This window comes from Saccopteryx leptura, chromosome 7, assembly GCF_036850995.1.
Source record: "Saccopteryx leptura isolate mSacLep1 chromosome 7, mSacLep1_pri_phased_curated, whole genome shotgun sequence".
Classification (NCBI taxonomy): Eukaryota; Metazoa; Chordata; class Mammalia; order Chiroptera; family Emballonuridae; genus Saccopteryx; species Saccopteryx leptura.
In genome coordinates, this window is record NC_089509.1 from 28,490,476 (window position 1) to 28,507,526 (window position 17,051).

The window sequence follows — 17,051 nt, forward strand, 5'->3', positions numbered from 1 at the left end:
TGATGAACAGTTATGTCAAGTCGATTTTGCACCATCGGGAAAAGGTAACCTCTGCGAGAAAAAAAACAACAAGGTTAAAGAGACAAGGGCTTTTCACGTGTAATACCTCTGCTGCACATCTCGTTCACTGTTTACCATCCCTCAGAAATTGTAACTGTCAGAATTAGTCCTAATTGCAGATGCGAAAGCTGCCATTATAATAAAAACAGAGGCAGTGCAGGCATTAAATGTAGCAGCCTAATTTGTGAGACTACAGAAAAGGTAGAGTAAATGAATATTTCATTACTTTAATTACCAGGGACTACTCTTTTCTTGCTGTCTTATGATAAGTGTTGCTGTAACTAGCAACAGCAAACATCCACTAAAATATAAAGTGCAATAATCGTCCTGCTGTCAGGATCACCGCTTTAAAATACGAGCCAGGAAAAAAATATAATGGTTTATCTATTTCTTAGAGATTGCAGAAGTAGAAGATGGAAATTCATTTAATGTCAGGGGGAAAAAAACGCACACACAAAAGCACCAGTAAACAGGTTTTAGTCAGAGAATAATGGCTCTGAGAGAGAAGGAGGGAAACACCAGTGGCCATACATTTGCAGTGTTAGCCCTACAAGAATGCTGGAAAGTGAAAAGTAGGAGGCAATAGTGTTTGGACATATAAAGGCAAAATTCTGTTCTGTGTTGCACAATGTAATTGCCTGAACATTAGAAAATAAAACTCCAGTGACTAGGGCAAAGACAAGAGGAGAGCAAGTGGTTTTCAAATGATTAAGCAAAGGTGGAAAAAGTTCAAGTTGGCAAAACTTTAAAAGTTCAGTCCAGTTCCATATAAAAAGGACTAGATAAAGCCTGCCAGAAAAAAAGACTCTGCCTGCAGTTTCGGAGTACTGATTCATAAGATTTGGGGAGTATCAACAATTATTCACCACTGATACCTCGAAAAGCCCTGGCATCTCTCTATAAATGCCAATTTAAGGTAAAGGGACAAAGCCCTGTTGGGAGGTGGCTGGACTGTGGGCAGTGGGGGGGGGGTTGGAGGTGTGGTTGAGGAGGCTGCTGAGACTGGTTGAAGCCAGCCTGTCTCTGCATTTATCACTTTGTCCCAGAGGAGGTGTTTGTTCAACATAGCTGTTTGACAGCACGAAAACACCGAGGCCAGAAGCCCTATCAAAGAACCTACTGACACATATCATTTGTGGTCTGGGTTTCACAAGGCAAGGCTACCTCACCCTTTATCTGCACTGGTATAAAACGCCACACATTTCTAAGTGTTCAGTACAGTTTAATCCTCTCCCCACTTTTTTTCCCTTTCAAATATTGTAAACACTACCTTGAACTCCCATCTTTATTCAGGACTCCTGTATGCTGTTTTAAAAACCATAACCATTTGCAATCAATTTGGCGTGATCTGTGCTAAGGCTGGTGATATTGAAGGAGAAGGGGGGGGGGGTGGGAACAGCTCCAAAGCATGACCTTGTCATTTACCCTAAATAATACACTTAAAGCGTAGATTAATAGGTGCATGGAAGTTTTGTAAGAGTTATGTGGTGAAGGGAACACTTTTTTCCTCACAATAAATCCTGCAAAACAGGAGTCTACATTAGTTCTTCACCTTTACTATTTTCGTTGAAATGTCTTTCATTCACAAGTTATATGGTTGTAGTGAAAGTTTAAGAGAACAAGTAGCAGAGTTGGGGTCCTAGGGTGCATTTGTGTATGTGTGCATATGGCCTACAAGTAGTTTTCAAATTCCCATCAGCAGAGCGAAAGTGATAAATCCTTAGAGGACAACCACCTTGCTTGGAGATTCCCCTTTGAATGGGTCTATTTATGATGAAAACACAGCTTACTGAGGTCTTTATATATAAACCTCACCTCTTAAAACTGAGAAATCTGACGATGTGGAACACTTCCATTGAGGCACTTTGTGTCTAAAACAGAAACTTAGTACTTCCAAGAATAGGCACGTTGCAAAGTTTCTTTGATTACAGTTAACGCAGATACATAAGACAATATAAATACAAATTGAACTAAGAAACAGTGAAAATTATGTACTGCATTTACACATCACTCAGGCACTGAATATTTGAAATTTACTCATTCATTTCAGAGAGAAAGAAAAAAAAAACCTCATCTCATAAATAGCATGATATTTATTGATCTATTACTGATTATTTTTAGAGGGAGTGTCTATCACCTTGTCAAGAGCACCTTTCCCTCCTAGAGTTGATTACAAAAAGAAATATAAAATTGTATTTAAAGAACAAAAATCACTATATTGTCATAGCAGCAATGTAACTATATGAAGAATCCATTTCACATTTTTATGTAGAACACGTTTGGCCTTTTTGTCACGGGAAATCCTTAGTGACAATTACCTGTGTCCAAAGTAATGCAATCATTTACCCCTATTACCTGAGATTATTTTAAAATGTTTCCACCATATCATGGTGATTCCAAAATACATGTGATAAATAAAAGTTAGCTAAACTGACCAGCTCTGCACTTACTGCTTACTTGAAAGAATACCTTCATTTAAGTGGAATTTAAAAATTTAACTTCAAAATATTCAAGTTCAGAATTAAGGCCCCCCCCCCATTTTAAAGTACTGTATGGGATTTAAGTTGAAATAACACATTGCAAACAAGAAAAATAAAGAACTAAAAATGGGTTGTATACAATAGAACATAACAATCCCATAGATTCTAGGATCTGTAGTCTTAATCTTACAGTAATATTTCTTAAAACAAGAAAGAAAGGTAACTTAAATATGTATACTAACATTTCTATAATTGTCTTTTAATTCTAACAACTATCTCAGATCTCCCCACAGCTCCATAATTGAACTAAATTTGTAAAATTCACAAATCATGATAATGATTACATTCAATTGAAAAAATAAAAGCAAAATTCAGTCAGATCCTTCATGAAATGTTTGCTCCCCTTCCATCCCTTCTGTGTTCCAGCTGCCTGCTCTTCCAAGTCTGGTTTTCAGAAGCCGATATTAATTTCTAACCAGGACTGCAGCATCCGCTGTAATGAACACGGCTGTATTAGCCATCGTCCTTTCTTGGGTCACAAACACACAATATCTGATGAGACACTGATCATCTTCCTTCTCTTTTCTCTTTTCAGTTCCTCTAACTTTCCTGTCAGGAGCCTGAAAAAATGTGCGCAGTTACTGTTGCTGAGAGGAGACAAAGTTTAACTTCTGGGTTGGCAATCGGAGAATAATTCATGAGCAGATTTCTAGCAAATGATATGATTTGCTAAATTTTGGTCTTTGATTTATATTTATGTACTCCTGCTACTGCTAAGGTTTTGCCAACCTCAATTAGATCATGAATGAGATCATTTTAATCCAGCCCCCAAACTGTGACCTGACCATGGTCTGAAAGTGTTCAAAAAGTAATTTTAAGCCTCCCTTTGATTTGAAAAGGAATACTGCATGCTTGGTCGTTCATACAAATAACATAAAACTTAATTATTGGATGATTTGGCAGAGGACCTTCTTGCCAAACAACAGTCAATGCCAGCTACTGTGATGCTGGTGGTGCCCAGGCCCCCGCGCACACAGTCCCTGTATACAGCGTTTGTTCATTGTGTCTCAGGGCGAGATGCTTCCAGATAGGATTCATGGATCCGGGAGGCAGCGTGCAACGTGAAAGATGTACCATATTTATAACTCCGGTTAAAAAACGCTGTCTCACCTAGAAGGGAAGTAGATCTGCGCTGTCAAATCACCAGGAGGCTGTGACAAAGGGCGCTTGCAGCCTGACACACGGTGTAACAACATAGCAAACACCTTTAATTCTGTCATGTCTCATACCCTTTACTTTCTCACACGTTTGTGGCTGCTCCAGCGTTGACACCTACACTCTTTTTTGAAACTAAATAAGGCAATCTTATTTAAGTCCAAATGCAACAACACCTGTAAAGTTATTCTTGTGCCCGGCAAAAAAATAACCATTAACTCCTTCCTCTTATAAATGCCTCTCTGCTTGCTTTGAAAAGTCTCAAGTTGGGAAGAGCCGGCCTGAGGCCCTGATTCTGAGGTGCACATGACTTCCCAAGCTCCGGAAGACAGGCAGTGCTTCCCCCTTGAAAAGAGTGAGGGCTGCGAAACGTCACTGTCCGAACTGGCCTCCTGCAGCTTCCCTTCCTTCTTCACAAACTTCTGGTGTCTTTTATAGTAAGCAGAGAGGCCCCGGCTTCTTCATTCCCTCTAGCTACCATAGTCTAATATTTTAAAAGCTGGAAATGAAAATAACTTTTCTAAAGATATTTCCTGCAATTTTTAATGTGCTGCCTGATTCCTTTCTTCCTTTTTTTTTCTTGCCAATTATAAACCACCATTTGGAGGGCTTATGAGCAATGGAAGTCCACCTCATCTAATTAAACCACATTGTTTTAAAAGCTTGAACAGTTTCATGTCTACAAGACTTGTCAGAATAATAAACTGCTAGAGCCGGAATTCGAAGTGTCTTTGGACAGCCAAGATCTTATCTGCTGCGTGCAAAGGGCCAGGCACTCGAAGAGTTAAAGAGTGTTCCCGCATTGCTGGGTAGGTTAATATCACAGCTGCCTGGTAAAGCATTATCCCCGTACCTCACTTAACAAAAGCCTCCTTTTGCAAACAGACTCCCACTTTCCCCCCAAGTGTCCAAAGGTGTTTACTGAAGTAAATCTGCCTAAATCCTTCATTGCTTGGGTCAGAGGGGTGGATAGCAGGGGTGGAAGGTGTAGGGATAATCTTTTTTTTGTAAATTCTGTAAATCTTCTGGGAAAAAGAAAAAAAATTAGGAATCTGTGTCACATGCTCTATACAACTTCTAATATCTCCGCTAGTTTTGCTCTTATAAGTGAAATCTGCCACAATGGTTATCCGAAAAGCCATGCTTCCAATTCTTCACTCTGATGTCTGAAGCAGCTGCCCTCCCAAAGTTGCATGTGTGTATGTGTGTGTTGCATGCTTAATCTAATTGTTGAAGAAAAACTGTTAGTATCTCAAAAGTGGATTCGGAAAGAGAGAGAGAGAGAAAAAGACGAGACAGTTTAGAGGAGCAAGATAATAGCTGAAAAGTTGTCACGAGAGGTTTCTGCTCTTACTGTGGTCTCATTCCAATACCATTAACTGCATGTTACTTTTGCATGTTGAAAATGGAGGCAAATAGCACAGTAAAACCTGACAGGTCCGCCAGCATGGGTTTAAACAGTTTCCAGTAAGAAGGAGCCCTTTAGGCATAAACTTTCTCAACAGAACGTGAATACCACCAACCCCTCCCTATAAATCTTGCAGCATCCAGTTTGAGATACAAAAAGGCTGTCATCTCACAAATGTTAAACATACTAAAAAAATCTTTTAAAAAAGTATGGAGAAGGTGTGAAAAACGTGGCACTTTACAGCCCTCAAAGCTTTTTAAAATAGAACAACTTTTCCCCCTAAAATTCTTTTCAGAGAATTTTTTTTTTCTTTTTGGCTCATTTGAGAGTTTCTTTCTTGGCTTTTTTCCCCTTTCATTTGAAAATATGAATTATCATAAAAAGTCAGGGGAAAAAATGGGCAAGTCTTTTCCAGTTTTCCTGAAGATTTATCAGTGTGTGCAGGCACTTCTGCCTCTTTCTCTGAACCAGACACCCATCGCTGAAACCAGAGCAGGGCCTCAGGAGACCTGCTCCCTTCTCCCCTCCAGATCTGCCCCCTCCCCCGCCTCCCCCTCTTGTGCCCTCACCTCCCTTGTCTGACGGTCAACAATCAGAGTAAAGCCAAACAGTAGGCAGCACTCAAGAGTGGGAAGCCCACACACCTAACCCCAAGTCTAACAGGCTTCTGGGGGGGGGGGGGGCGGGATTTGATCCCTCCCTGACACTTTTTACCTCAAGTGTTGAGCGGGTGGCCATGAATAGTACAGACATGCCATCTTGTAACACTATACGCCTGTCAGGAGGGACAGGGCCTGGTTGAGCATCAACTATATAAGGCTGGTAACTAGGGAAAGCCCAACAAACAGCCACAAACACCTAAGTTATTTTACTCAGCCACAACCCTCTGCCTCTCTTCTCTCTCTCTCTCTCTCTCTCTCTTTCTCTCTCTCCCCCTCTCTCTCTCCCCTCTCTCTCTTTCTCTCTCTCTCTCTTTCTTTTCATCTTGGCTTTCTGTGGCAGAATGCAAATGGAGCCTGCCGGCGGTGAAAGGGCTGAATTGTGATTAAGAAGAAGAAGAGCTCCTTTCTTTGTTCTCCCCTCAGGGGATGTTTACTGGGAGAGACACAGCGGATCAGATATGAAAGGCATTCAGGTCAGCATTGATGTGAGCGAAAGTGAAATCATACCTAAGGCATTCAAAAGACCGCCGTGTCAGGGGTTCAGCTAACGGTGCAGCTACTGTGTGTGTCTTCCCAGAGAGGCAAAAATCTTTTCACAGGCTGGCGATTTTTTTCTCCCTAATTTACTACAAAATTATAAAAGTTTTACCACCACCCCTACCGTTTACCTCCCACCAGATGACACAAGAGTTAGTATTTTCTCTCTTTATGGACCACACGTGAAATCAGACCAACTTCTAATAACTGTATTTCCTAAATGAACCAGCAAGGCACCATCTGAACTGTGAAATCTTTTTTTTAAAGCAGGTGTATTCATGTGTACTACATACATGCATAATATGGAAGGGAGAGCTGATTGAAGAGTAAAGCCAACAAACAGGAATGATGGCTTTTCTTCTCGCCTAACTCAAAGGAAATAAAAGACAAGACAACACACACACACACACACACACACACACACAGTATAAAAACAGTAGAGAACACCTTAAAACAAAATTCTTTATTTACTTTATAACTACTAGTTACACTTTTCCTGAGAGCTTTCACTCTGACACAACTGTCACCCAAGATAAAAGTATTTTGGCACATAGCTATTAAGGCAAAGACTTCCATCAAGTCTACTGATTATTACTGCTTTCCTTTTTTTTTAAAAAAAATGCTTGATGAAGAAATACTTGGCTCTTACTTTTTAAAAGTTTACACTCCCACAGCCCAAATAGTCATTGAATAGATTTTCCAAGTGGTAAACTGATGCTACTGGCATAAACAGAGCTATGTAAATATATACCAAATTCACAAATCACAGCAAACACAAATAATGAGGAGGTGCCTAGATATTTCAAGGCTTAAAAATGAAAAAAAAAATCACATTTCATCTTCTGATTGCTAAAGAAAGAAAAAGGATTAAGGAGGGGGAAGGAGAGCTATATTTATTGGTTTTAAATCATTCTTCCTCAGCTCGGAATTATTTTTTTCAACCTTCACATCTTGGCTAAAAAGCATATTTGGGCTTCTGTTAACAACTGCTTTTGTGGTGACATTTAATTCTGTGTATTTTCAACTAGTGTTTCTGCATCACAGATTTTCCTCCTTTATCTCTTTGCTCTAAAAAAGACAACCAAAGAGCAATCAAAAAGGTGTCTGACTTGGCCATTCAGACAATTGCCCCCTTGTGGGAATGCAGGAATGAATGGTACAGTGGACACCCCAGCACCATTGACGTTATAAACATGTAAATGAAACACATTAGGGCAGACAATCAATTGTCTGTGAGCATTGCAAACCTGCATTCCCTCTCTCTGTGACAGGCACAAAATAGTGTCTACCTTAGGAAGCCACGGTGCTGGAGAGGAGAAGGACAAAGAGTTCCCTTTCACACAGAAGAAAATGCACCTTAAAAGCCTTGGAAGAATGCAGATGACAAAAACTGTAAGGAAAAGAGTCTCCCACATCTTGGAATAAACGCGGCTCTGCTAGAGAGCTAGCAACACCCTCTTTTCCTACCTTCAGGGCACACATTTTTCCCCCCAGGAAATATTTCTTAGCATAGTATTAGGGTTTTTGATAACCTCTTGGAAATTTCTTTACTTTGAACAAATTAAGTAAGCAAGAAAGGAAGCATCTGAAGCATATGACATAGCAACTTAGTGGGGAACTTTTAGTCTTGGTTTAATTCTTATTTGGAAGTTTACGCTTAAGGAATTTATTTTTATTTGACAACAGAGAAGCAATGTAAAGTTTAAAATCCTTAGCCGCCCCTTATCCCTGGTGGAGCGTCAAGCCATGGATGCTAGCAGGCGAGTGCTCTGCTGTGAAGGAAGGCATGTTTCTACCCCAATTGGCTTAGTTTTTCCAAACCAAAATGAAACAAATAGATCAGTTTGGATACATAGCCCCCAGCCTCGTGTGTGTGCAGCGTGACAAAACTTACAGAAGATCTCCACAGAGGGAAAAGGATGGCGATGGATATCTTTGAGCACCCTTAGAACTGGTTGGTACCTGCCACACAGACTGCCTTTGAATGCTTTCAGTGCCAGCAACACAGGCTTCCTAATAAGCTCATCAACTTTATGAAGAAAGCTGGTGGCAAAAGATTTTCACACTTGCAAAGATCACCAAATCTGAACTGACTGTCATCTAATGGAAACTTCCCTTCCCTGCCTCAGTGTACACTGAGAGCCTTTGACTGGAGGCTGCCCCATCCCAGCTTCACCTCTCAGACAGGAGCCTCATCCTGGAGAAGGAAGGGCCTGGCTGCATTTCCTTTGCTTTGCATGTAAGCATCTTTGAAATGGGAACAACTCCTGTATCCTCTATAACTTCTCAGCATCACTACCAGTCCCTCCACACCCTTGAAAGAAGTGGTCAAAAGTGAGGACTTGTCTGAAACAAGGATAATCATTTCTGCTCATCGGATTGTTTCTCCTCTAGGATCCAAAGCCCTGAAAACATTCAACTTTATTCCTTTCCTTAACCACTGAAATTCAGAGCCCAAAGGCATGTGTAAAAATCTCCCCCCATCATCCCCAAACCTTTAGCTGAAACTTTGAAGAACAATCAAATTTAACTTTCCTTTCTTTCTTCCATTTCCTTGTTCCCTCCACTCCGAATTCAGTTTTCATGTAAAAATCAACTCCATTCCCTTTTCTGAAACAAGCAGTTTCTGGGTTTGATTTTTGTTACAACATGTATGTGTATGTGCTGTTTCTCAGAGGCGGATGCTGGAAGGCGGTGTGCTGGGGAGGCAGGCTGGTCTTCCCAGGCTCCGCAGGAGGCAGGCGAGAAGCCCGGGCATCCCCAGGAGCCGATGCCCGCATCAGGGGCTAAAGCAACAAACTTTGCAAGTTACAACCGGGCTGTGCCAGTGGCAGCAGCAGCCGGCATCTCCCGCTCCCAGTGCTCATGTCTGACTCCAAGGCTGTGTGGAGATAGTGGGGTATAATCAGGGGAATGGGAAGGGGGGTGGGTTTTCCCCTCCTCTCCAGCTTCAGTGAAAGTGTTACAAAGTGAGTCAGGCGACTGCCGATCATCTGACTGAACTTTCTTGAAACCGGCACACATTCTCGTCTGCGGCAACTTGCTTTTTGCCTCCTTTACCCTCACCCCTCTCCCCTTTCCTCCTGCACATCTTACTTTCTGGGAAGAGATTTCATCCTTTCTATGTGGGGCAAAGGAGACTGTCCACTATGGATTAACTTGGCCCTGGCACTGTCTTTGCCAGGCATCTCTCTAGTCTGAGAATACAAAAGGCTGGATTTTAGATTGTTTCTCTCTTTGTACATTTATTTCCCTCGAACTGCCTCCTTCTCCTTTGCTTTTTAATAGTCATTTACAGCCTCATCCTCTAAACCACGTTCTTGACTGGACTTTCAAACACACACACACACACACACACAAGCACACACACACGCACACAGCTTTACATGGTTTATCTCCTTGTTGCTTTAGTCTATATATAAACTGTTGACTTCATTAAAATTATATAAAGTGCCATTCTAGTTTCCTAGATGACCACTTTTTTCTCTTTTCCTTGCAGCTTCTACTTCTATGATTAGTATTGTCATTATTTCTTTCCAGGAATTTCTATATGATTTTGATAAGCATCATCATATTTAGTGTTATCAGCAAAGACACAAGCTCAAAAGTGACATCTTTTCCATGAATCCAGGAAAGAAGAAAAATCCACTCAGTTCAGATAGATCCTGGCAATTCCCAAAGGAAAGGGCATTGGATACATGCTTGATGAGAAAGAAAATGGAAAAAAAGGGAGGAAAAACTCTTCTACTTGCTTCTCAAAACCAGGACATTGCTCAGTCAGATTAAACCCAAAGAAAAACACTGACAAGTAACCAATTCCTAGCATGTTTTCCCATAGATTATTTGGAAAAAGAGACAGGTAATAGTCAAAGTTCGAGAAACTGTAAGAGATGGACAGGCAGCCTGGTAAGTGTGCAAAGACTGGGCTACATGCCTTAATATGTGCAATTCAACTTTCCATTTCAGAATGTGGAGACTCTCCCAAGTTAGTGGCTGGGCGGAGTGGAAATGGTTGCAGTGTCCCTGGCTGCGCCCCTCCCTGGCACTCTGTCCACCTGTGACACCCCCAGCAGGCCCCCCTCTGGGAGAGACACCCTCTCTTCTCCAAGGGTTCCCAGGAAGCCTGGAGGTCTCTATTTCCTCAGACCTGGGCCCTGGCCTGACCTCACTGCTGGGGCCAGGCTGGTCAACGGTGGCAAAATCCCGAAGGGGGTGGGAGGAGGCAGGGAAGAAGAAACAAACATTTTAAATAGTCTCTTCTGCAGAAGAACACTTCTGGGAACCTTGCTTTAAATCTCATTCTCTTCTCTCTCTCTCTCTCTCTCTCTAAAAAAAAAAAAAAAAAATACTGTTTAACATAAAAGAAAAAAGCCTCCTTGACACAAAGCTTTTGTTATCCAGTTGATCAGCAACGTGCTTTAGATACTTGTGTGTGTGTGTGGGGGGGAGCCCCACAACACATTGATTTTAGAAAATCAATAACCAACATTTAATAAAAGGAACAGAGGAAACACAAGAAAGGAGAGGGGGACACTAGGTGTAATTTTAGTGTCTACTAAATTACCCAGTGATGGGGAAAGGGAGGTCTCCTGCATAAGGACCACCTTAAATAACGTTAGATGCTAGAGTGAAGAAAAATTAAATTGAGAGAGAGAAAGAGAGAAGAGAGAGAGAGACTGACTTAAAAAGAGGCAGCCTGAACTGGATCTTGGGGAAGCAGCTCAGAATATATTATTGTACTTGTTTTTTGTAATACTAAGCCAAGCAAATAGATCAAAGGCAGCACAAAGGAAAAAGGCAGGATAACGTAACGAACAGTTTCTGACTAAAATTCCTCTATCACTCCCCCATATGGCTCGACACCTCTACCACAACAAGCAAAAGACACACAGAGACACACACACACAGACACAAAAAACCTAGAGAGAGAGGGAGAGAGACAGAGACAGAGGAACAGAGAGAGACAAGGAGAAGCATCATTTGTCTCTAATCAAAATCCTCTAGTCTTTGTTTTTTTTTTCCTCCAGCACCCCACACTGCGCCCCCAACCGCCCCCTCCCCGCGCCGCGCAGCTAAGGGGCAGGCCGGGGGCGCGCACAATTGTCTTCTCTAGAGGAAAGTTGCTCCAAGTGGGCCCGGGCGGTCTCTGCGAGGCGCGGGCTGGGCTAGCGGGAGGCCAGAGGCCGGGCTGTCGCGGCGTCCCTGCGTCCAGCTCCGGAGCGTGAACGCGGCCCCGGGCCGGGGGATCCGGCGGAGAGCAAGGGGAGCGAGAAGTTTCATTTCCCAGTCTGAGCTGGCGCTAGTCCGCTTGTTTGTTTTGGGGGGCTGGTTTTTCTTTTTAAACTCAGTATCCTCTGTCAGCTCCCCCGGCACTCGCTCTAGTCCCCAGCTCTCTCCCCTCCCCCAGGCCCTTTCTGCGCTCTTGCCAATCACTTTTCTCTTTTATTCCCACGATTTTGTTTGGGAGTAATACCTAGGGGGGTCTCTCTCTCTGTCTCCCTCCCTCTCCTACTTTCTCTCTCTCTCTCTCTCTCTCTCTCTCTCTCTCTCTCTCTCTCTCTCTCTCCTCTTCTCTGCCTCTCTCCAAGATGGACCTACTAAACTGTCACAGGTTTAATCTCCCACCTCCTATCTGTGTGTCCCCCTTGCACCCCCATCTCCTTCCTCCTTCCTGACTCAGCCTGGATAGCGGGCTGCTCCTGACCACGTAGGAACTGCCCAGAAAAGTCTCCCTGTGCTCTTCGACTCTGCCAGCCCCCGGCGAGGGGCCAGAGCCGCAGGAGAGGAGCCCCCCGCCCCCAAGCCCGCCCGAACCCTGCCGGACCCCGCGCGGGCCGGCCGAGTCCCTCCCACCCCGGAGTTCGGGCGCGCCCAGCCGGGCCCCGCTGCCCGCGGACCGTTAGTTGGCGTACCGCAGAGAGGCGGCCGGGGGACTCCGGCAAGAAACTTTAAGCCTTGTGTGGGCGAAGCCCCGGGCCCCTCTTCCTCTCTCTGGTCCCTCTGCCGCCCCCGCCCCAGCCCCGCGATCCAGCAAGACCTGGCGCCCGGGCCCCCGCCCTGCCCTAGCAGGACTCCCGCAGCCCGGCCAGGGACCCGGCGGCCCGAGAGCTAGCGGAGCGGGAGGCGGAGGTGGAGGGAGGGCGGAGGCGGGGGCGCGAGGGACGGCGGGCATGGGGGCGCGGGGCCCGCTTGGGACCCCGGCGCTCGGAGCACGCCCGTGCCCGCCGCTCACTTTGCCCGGCACTTCCCCAACTCCACCCGGTCAAGTCACCGCGCGCGCTGGGCTCCGGCGCCGGCCGCGGAGGGAGGCTCGCCGCGAGCCCTAGGCGCCGTCGCCTCGGTTCCTTTCCCCTTTCCCCTCCTGATCCCTGGATCTCGAGCCGCGGAGTGGCCCGGAAAAGTTTGGTTCGGGCTGGTTCTTACCGTTTTTCCTCCTGGGATTGGCTTGTTTGCGCCTCTTGCACCGGGGGCCATCCGCCATGATCGGCTGCTTCATTGATAAGAGCGGATCAGATGGCAGTTCGCATGGACTCGGCGCCCTGCTTCGGCAGCACGCAGGCTCGATCTAGCAACCAAACACAGCGACAATGTGGGCATCGCCCGCGCCCATTGAAACGCGCGCGGGCCGCCCAGGGGAGCCCGGCCAGGGCCCCGGCGAGCACCCATCCGCGCCCCCCAACGCCAAAGCGAAACTTCGGCGGCCCCCTCCCCGCCCCTCACCCCAGCCTTGGCCCCGAGGCGCTTTGTGTTTGTTACTGTTTGGTGTGTCGCACCCGCGAGGGGATCAGAGAGACAAGAATTACATCTTCAAAATGAGTCATAACTCCTGACCGTATGAGGGAATGCACACGGCAGTACAGTAAGGCTGCTTGACTCAGGGCTAGGCGGACCCTTTCCTCCGAAAAGTCCTCAGCCAGGCTCGGGAACTTGGGGTGAGGCGACGCTTTCTATCACTCTTATCTTGTCTCACCCCCACCTCATTCCCCAGAGGAAACAAACAAACAAACAAACAAACAACGCGAAACAGCCCCCAGATGAAAGACACTCGGGCACATTGATAATAGTAATTATAGGAAGCCCACTTGCCTCGCGCCCCTCCCTCCCCTATCGGAGTTAATCGAGGCACTGTCTCTTTCTGCCCCCCCTCACCCCCGCCCCCAAATTAAGATTTCCCGTTTCACGCCAGAGTAAGAAATATAATTATAAGCCTCTTTGGACACTGTCCCTCTCCCCCCACCTCCGCCACTTTGACAATATTTACTTAAGTATTTTCCCCCACCTTACTCACACACATGCTCCCCCCACACTGGTTCCCTTAAATAGTTCTAATAGAAAAAAAAAATTCCCCCTCAAGAAAGGAAAGAGAAAGTCCAACCGCTACGGCAATACTTTTAAGCTCTACTAAATGATTGTATCCTTTCTGGCTTCGAAACTTTTGTACCTAAAAATCGAGAGAGGCGCTGCATTTTTTCAGCTGAAACTGTCAAAACTTGGAGAAGGGGAACCTCGGAAGCAGGCAGGAGAGGAGGAGAATCCCGAAACTCCGTGGAGGTTGGGAAGATGCTGTGCCTCAAGGATTAGTTTAAACAGGGGGCTATAAAAGATGTAACAGATGCAAACTGTAACACAGGGCCATTAACCCTTTCTCTGCCGGGCACACTTAGTCCCCACGCCCCGCACCTATTGTCTCCCGTGCTGGAAGCTTTGCGGAAAACCTGGAAAGTGAGTATCAGTTTCCACACGTTTGCTGAGAGGGGTGGAGGTGGGGGGAGCAGAGAGAAGGGGAAGTGAATTATTTAGAAAGCACCTTGAATTTAACCTAAGCATAGTGGGAGAGTTTTAATTTAAGTTTGACACATTTTGTCATTTCTTGGCTTTCCTGTTGATTTGAAATTGTTGGTAAAAAATCCTGAAATACAGAAATGGTCACACAAGTGTCTGTTTGAAACAGCTGGCCTGTGTGTATTCCTGCTGAGACTTACACACCATTGCATATAAATACATGTTTAATAAAGTAAACTGCTAGTTTTATGAGCATGTGTGTGTGAGGGAGAGACAGGGCATTTGTGTTGTAAACTTTATCTTTCCTATTATTTCTAACTCTGGAGTTAGTAATCTTGCCCTCATCATTATAGGGGAGCATGTAGAAAAAATATATAAGTAGGTGGGAGATAAACACATTCATGTTAGCCGGGCTCACCACTGTCCTGGGAACTCCTGCTATCTCGACTTTTCATTGCCAAAGCATGGAATGGGGTAAGCGTGTGTATGTGTCTCCTGTTAGATCCATCTATGGTACGGTGACATTTAAAATACAATTTCAAAAGTTATCCTTAATTTAAAACCTTAATATCCTGACAGCAGTTTTTTTCCCCAGCTGTAGTGACCCCCCACACTTTGGTAAACGACTCAAGTTCCATGAGGACTTTCACTTCTTTATTTATCATCACAGAAGTGAGGTGTTACTTCACATATATATACACACACAAGGAATGAAATAAAGAAATGAAACTCGCTAAGCAGACAGAAAACAGACACTTTCTGCTTAGAAAACAGCCTTCTCTGGTGGGAGAGAAGGATGGACAGCCATGTCTAGGAGAAAGACTTGCCCCTGAATTTAGTAGGTTTTTATCGATCAAGTTTTGTAATTATTAACAGGTATTTGCCAAGTTTTAATTGCTGAATACAATAAATTGGAACTAGATGCGAAAATAGAACAGAATCTTTCCCCTTTAAGAGTTTTAATTCTAACTCTATAGTTCTCAATAAAACTTTTCTTAGCTTGGGTAACAAAAGACACCTTTGGTTACCTGAAGGACAGGTACAAGGCAAATTATTTGGGAGGAGAGAAAAAGAGAAAAGGAAGCAAAGAGAGCAGGAGTGAGAGAGAAATCGAAGAAGTCACTCTTGGTAAAAAGCTTGTCATAAAGGAGCTAAACCCACCTGAAATTCCTACCCACAGACACTCCTTCTCACTTTGGACTCACATCCCCACGTAAAAGGAGAAAATCATAAAAAGAGGGTGGGGGTGAGCATACCAAAAGGAAATAAAAAGAGAGAAAAGGAGAAAAAAAACCTACCTGCGAAGTCTTGTTTGTAGTTTTGGCCAGAAATGGTGAGAAGAAAAAGCATGAAGAAGCCGCGAAGTGTGGGGGAGAAAAAGGTGGAAGCGAAGAAACAGCTCCCGGAGCAAACTGTACAAAACCTCGCCAAGAGTGTCGGGAGGCAGGACCGTTATTCCTGCGGAGCAGGTTAGAACTGATCTCTTTTAGCCACTCCAGGAAACACAAACCTGGGGACGGACTGACGTGTTACGCCTCTTCTAATGACATTTTTTTCTTTTTCTTTTCTGTAGGAGAGAGAGAGACCCTGAAACACGCGCCACCTATCTTTGTGGGGAGGGATAATTGAAGCGCCCTGAGCGTGAGCATCATGTGAAAACGTGATCGCCAAGTTTCTCTCTGGGAAAGGATCTGGGATAGATTATACCTTGAAGTCTCCGCAAACGCTTTAGTGGAAGAAATGAAATTCCACCTCCCTCCCTTCCTCTCTCCCTCCCTCTCGCCTCCCTTCCTCCCTCCCTTCTCCACGCCCCCCCCCCCCCCCCCCCCCCCCCCCGTCAAGCCTTTGGCATCATTATCCTCATCACTAAATCCTACACAGTACAGGGCGGAAAACGGTGCACACCATTCACTGAACTGGAGAATTCTAAGGGGCGAAAGTTAAAGGGGAAGATCCCGGTCCTCAAGCCAGATTGCCTCTTCTTATACAGATATCTCTAATGACCAGATTTGAAATGCACATTAAGTTGTGAATTTCTCAGCACAGCTTCTGGAACTAAATTCTTTGCCCTTTCTCTTAATTTTTTTTTCTTTCTTAATACCAGAGCCAGAAAAAAAAAATGTTGCATGTGAACTACATCTTAGGGTGTGTGTGTTGGGGTGTGTGTGTGTGTGTGTGTGTGTGTGTGTGTGTGATGAATTTCTGGATTGGATCCTCAAACGAAAAAGTAGTTTGGCATTTTTAAAATAAGGTCTCTAAGTAAATTAACAGAGTGCTGGGTTGACGGGTCTCTGATTCCCTCTGCATCTCTGGAAGACCTTGCTACAAAGTGAAGGAGTGTGTGCAGTGAGACAGGAGGAAAAGGAGAAAGGCCATAGAGGAACTTAGCAGGGAAGGAAGAGCATGATATTAAACAGCATGGGGTCTAAGTTTTGGAGTATATATATATTTGATATTGCAATTAAAGTAAAATTAAAAAGAAAAGACTCCACCTTTGCTCTGAAGGGATTGGTTATGTAAATATGGAAGGGATTTCCTGGAGAATAAAGCTTTCTACTGTATGGTTAATTAAATAATCACTCAAAAGCTTCCAATGTGACGCTTCTGTCCTAATCCAATCAGGTTACATAGGTCCTAAACAAGAAAGATATTTTCCACATCTGGAAGTCAGCAATTTAGCAAGTACTGCACATTATTAACCAATTCAGAGCCCACTTCCCAGGGGAATTTTTTTTGAAGTTTAAGTGTTCTTAACCAATGCTCTGCTGTTTTGTTAATCAAAAAGCTGGTTTACACTGCACATAATTGGAACTAATATAGAAGTAAATAAAGACAGCCAAATTTGAGGATGCTGAGAATAGGCATTTATCGGAAAAGGAAGAAATCTCTTAGCCTCCAATGGTTCAG

The 17,051-nt window shown here is 44.4% G+C and overlaps 1 protein-coding gene across 7 annotated transcripts in view; it reads right to left on the reverse strand.

Annotated features, from left to right (window-relative positions):
* The window catches only part of ZEB2 (zinc finger E-box binding homeobox 2), a 129,172-nt gene extending 113,595 nt beyond the window's left edge, over window positions 1–15,577 (reverse strand). For 2 of the 7 annotated variants that reach the window (XM_066346250.1, XM_066346243.1), the window contains exons 1-2: window positions 13,166–13,188; window positions 12,786–12,927 (exon numbers count right to left, since the gene is read on the reverse strand). In XM_066346250.1, coding sequence (XP_066202347.1) covers window positions 12,786–12,927; window positions 13,166–13,183 — 160 coding nt within the window. In that variant the 5' untranslated portion in view covers window positions 13,184–13,188. The other 5 variants (XM_066346244.1, XM_066346245.1, XM_066346248.1 and 2 more) reach the window with 5 other exon arrangements.
* Window positions 15,578–17,051: the final 1,474 nt, after the last annotated feature.